The following is a 1,796-nucleotide window of genomic DNA, read 5'->3' as shown; positions in this document are numbered from 1 at the left end:
TTCATCTCTCACCCCTTAATCAGCTGAGGCTGGAGATAAGGGCACAGACAAGATTAGACAAAATGAATAAGTTGAATGGCAGCCAGCCCACACTTGCGTAACAGCTCTGGAGACATATTTCTTTGTTGGCTCTGGCCTGGGAATAAGGAGCCCCAAGGATAGCCTTTCCCCGCCCTTCCCAATCCCCACGCTTAACTCTACTGCTTCTGGGAAGGACAGTTTAAAGGAGACGGGAGAGTGCCCTGCCCAAGAGAAGGGGGGCTGAGAAGCCAAGCTCTGCTGGACACCTCTACTTCCTTGGCCTTCAGCCTGTCCCTCTGACCCTCTGTTTTTCAGGTTGACCTACCGTAGCTTCCAAGATGTCCCAGCAATACACACGGCCAGTGACGGTCCCTGCTACCCTCACTGAGGAACTCCCCCAGACTGCTTCTCCTTCAGCCCATACGGAGCAGGAGCAAATGAAGCAGCCGACATCCCTGCCTGCTCCGTGCCAGAAGGTGGCCTCTGAGTCCCCGGGGGAGGGCCCTTCCAAGCATAAGGAGGAGCACACGGCTCCCGTGAAGGGGCTGCCTGAGCAAGAGTGTGAGCAGCCGCAGCAAAGAGAGCCCCAGGGGCAGAAACTGCATCTGGGCCTGCAGCAGCGGGAGCACCAAGCACCTCAGCAGCAGGAAGTGCACCTGGGACAGCAGCAGCAGGAGCAGCCCCAGGTGGAGGAGCTGCATCTGGGAAAGCAACACCAGCAGGAGCCACGGGGGCTGCACCTGGGACAGCAGCAGCAGCAGCAGGGACCACAGGAGCAGGAGCCGCATCTGGGACAGCAGCAGCAGGAGGAGCCACAGGAGCAGGAACCGCATCTGGGACAGCAGCAGCAGGAGGAGCCACAGGAGCAGGAACCGCATCTGGGAAAACAGCAACTGCAGCAGGGATCACAGAAGCAGGTGCTGCATGTGGGACAGCAGGAACCACAGGAGCCACAGGAGCAGGAGCTGCATCTGGGAAAGAAGCAGAAGGAGGAGCCACAGGAGCAGGAGCCGCATGTGGGACAGCAGCAGCATCAGAAGCCACAGGATCAGGAGCTGCATTTGGGGAAACAGCAGGAGGAGCCACAGGAGCAGGAGCTGAATCTGGGACAGCAGCAGCATCAGAAGCCACAGGAGCAGGAGCTGCATTTGGGACGGCAGCAGCAGCATCAGGGATCACAGAAGCAGGTGCTGCATGTGGGACAGCAGAAACCACAGGAGCCACAGGAGCGGGAGCCGCATGTGGGACGGCAGCAGCAGCAGCAGGGCCAGCCACAGCATGAAGAACCCCAGGGAGCAAAAATCCTGGAGCAAGAGGAGACACGAAGGGAGCAGCAGCCTAAGGAGCCTCTGCGGCAGGCTCAGGAACTGGAGCGCCTGGAGCCGCAGGAGGAGCATGTGCAGCAGCCCGCGTTGGTCCCAGGCCCTGGCCAGGCCCAGGAGCTGCAGCCAGTGCAGGCACGGAAGGGAGGGATTCCCGCGCCCTGCAGGGGAACAGCAGCAGAAGCAGGTGTCGATGTGAGCAAGCTTGAGTAGGAACCTGCAGTGTCCCGGGGCCCACAGAGCCTCCTACACAGGGAGGGGGATGCAGACGCACTTTCCTCTGCTTCCCTGGGGCCCGCTCGTCCTGAACCCGCCTGCCTGGCCTTCTGCCTGTCTCCTTAGGGGCTGGGAGAGAGGAAGTCATACCCAGCACCCACCTCCAGGAGCCCAGTCCTGATCCTGGGCAACCCTGTCACTATCACATTAACCTAAACTCCCCCCGGACCGTGACTG

General features: G+C 60.7%; 1 protein-coding gene across 1 annotated transcript; it reads left to right on the top strand.

Annotated features, from left to right (window-relative positions):
- The first annotated feature begins 359 nt into the window (after nt 1–359).
- Nucleotides 360–1,556, top strand: Ivl (involucrin). The gene has a single exon (XM_027953716.2). The coding sequence runs from the start codon at nt 360–362 to the stop codon at nt 1,554–1,556; it is 1,197 nt and encodes a 398-aa protein (XP_027809517.2).
- The last annotated feature ends 240 nt before the right edge of the window (nt 1,557–1,796 follow it).

The sequence above is a fragment of the Marmota flaviventris genome, chromosome 10, assembly GCF_047511675.1.
Source record: "Marmota flaviventris isolate mMarFla1 chromosome 10, mMarFla1.hap1, whole genome shotgun sequence".
Lineage (NCBI taxonomy): Eukaryota > Metazoa > Chordata > Mammalia > Rodentia > Sciuridae > Marmota > Marmota flaviventris.
The sequence above is the reverse complement of the archived record's forward strand: the minus strand, read 5'-3'. Positions and strand labels throughout refer to the sequence as shown.

Excerpts from the sequence above, each read along its gene's own strand:
- Ivl (XM_027953716.2), top strand. The coding sequence starts at position 360 with ATGTCCCAGCAATACACACGGCCAGTGACGGTCCCTGCTACCCTCACT.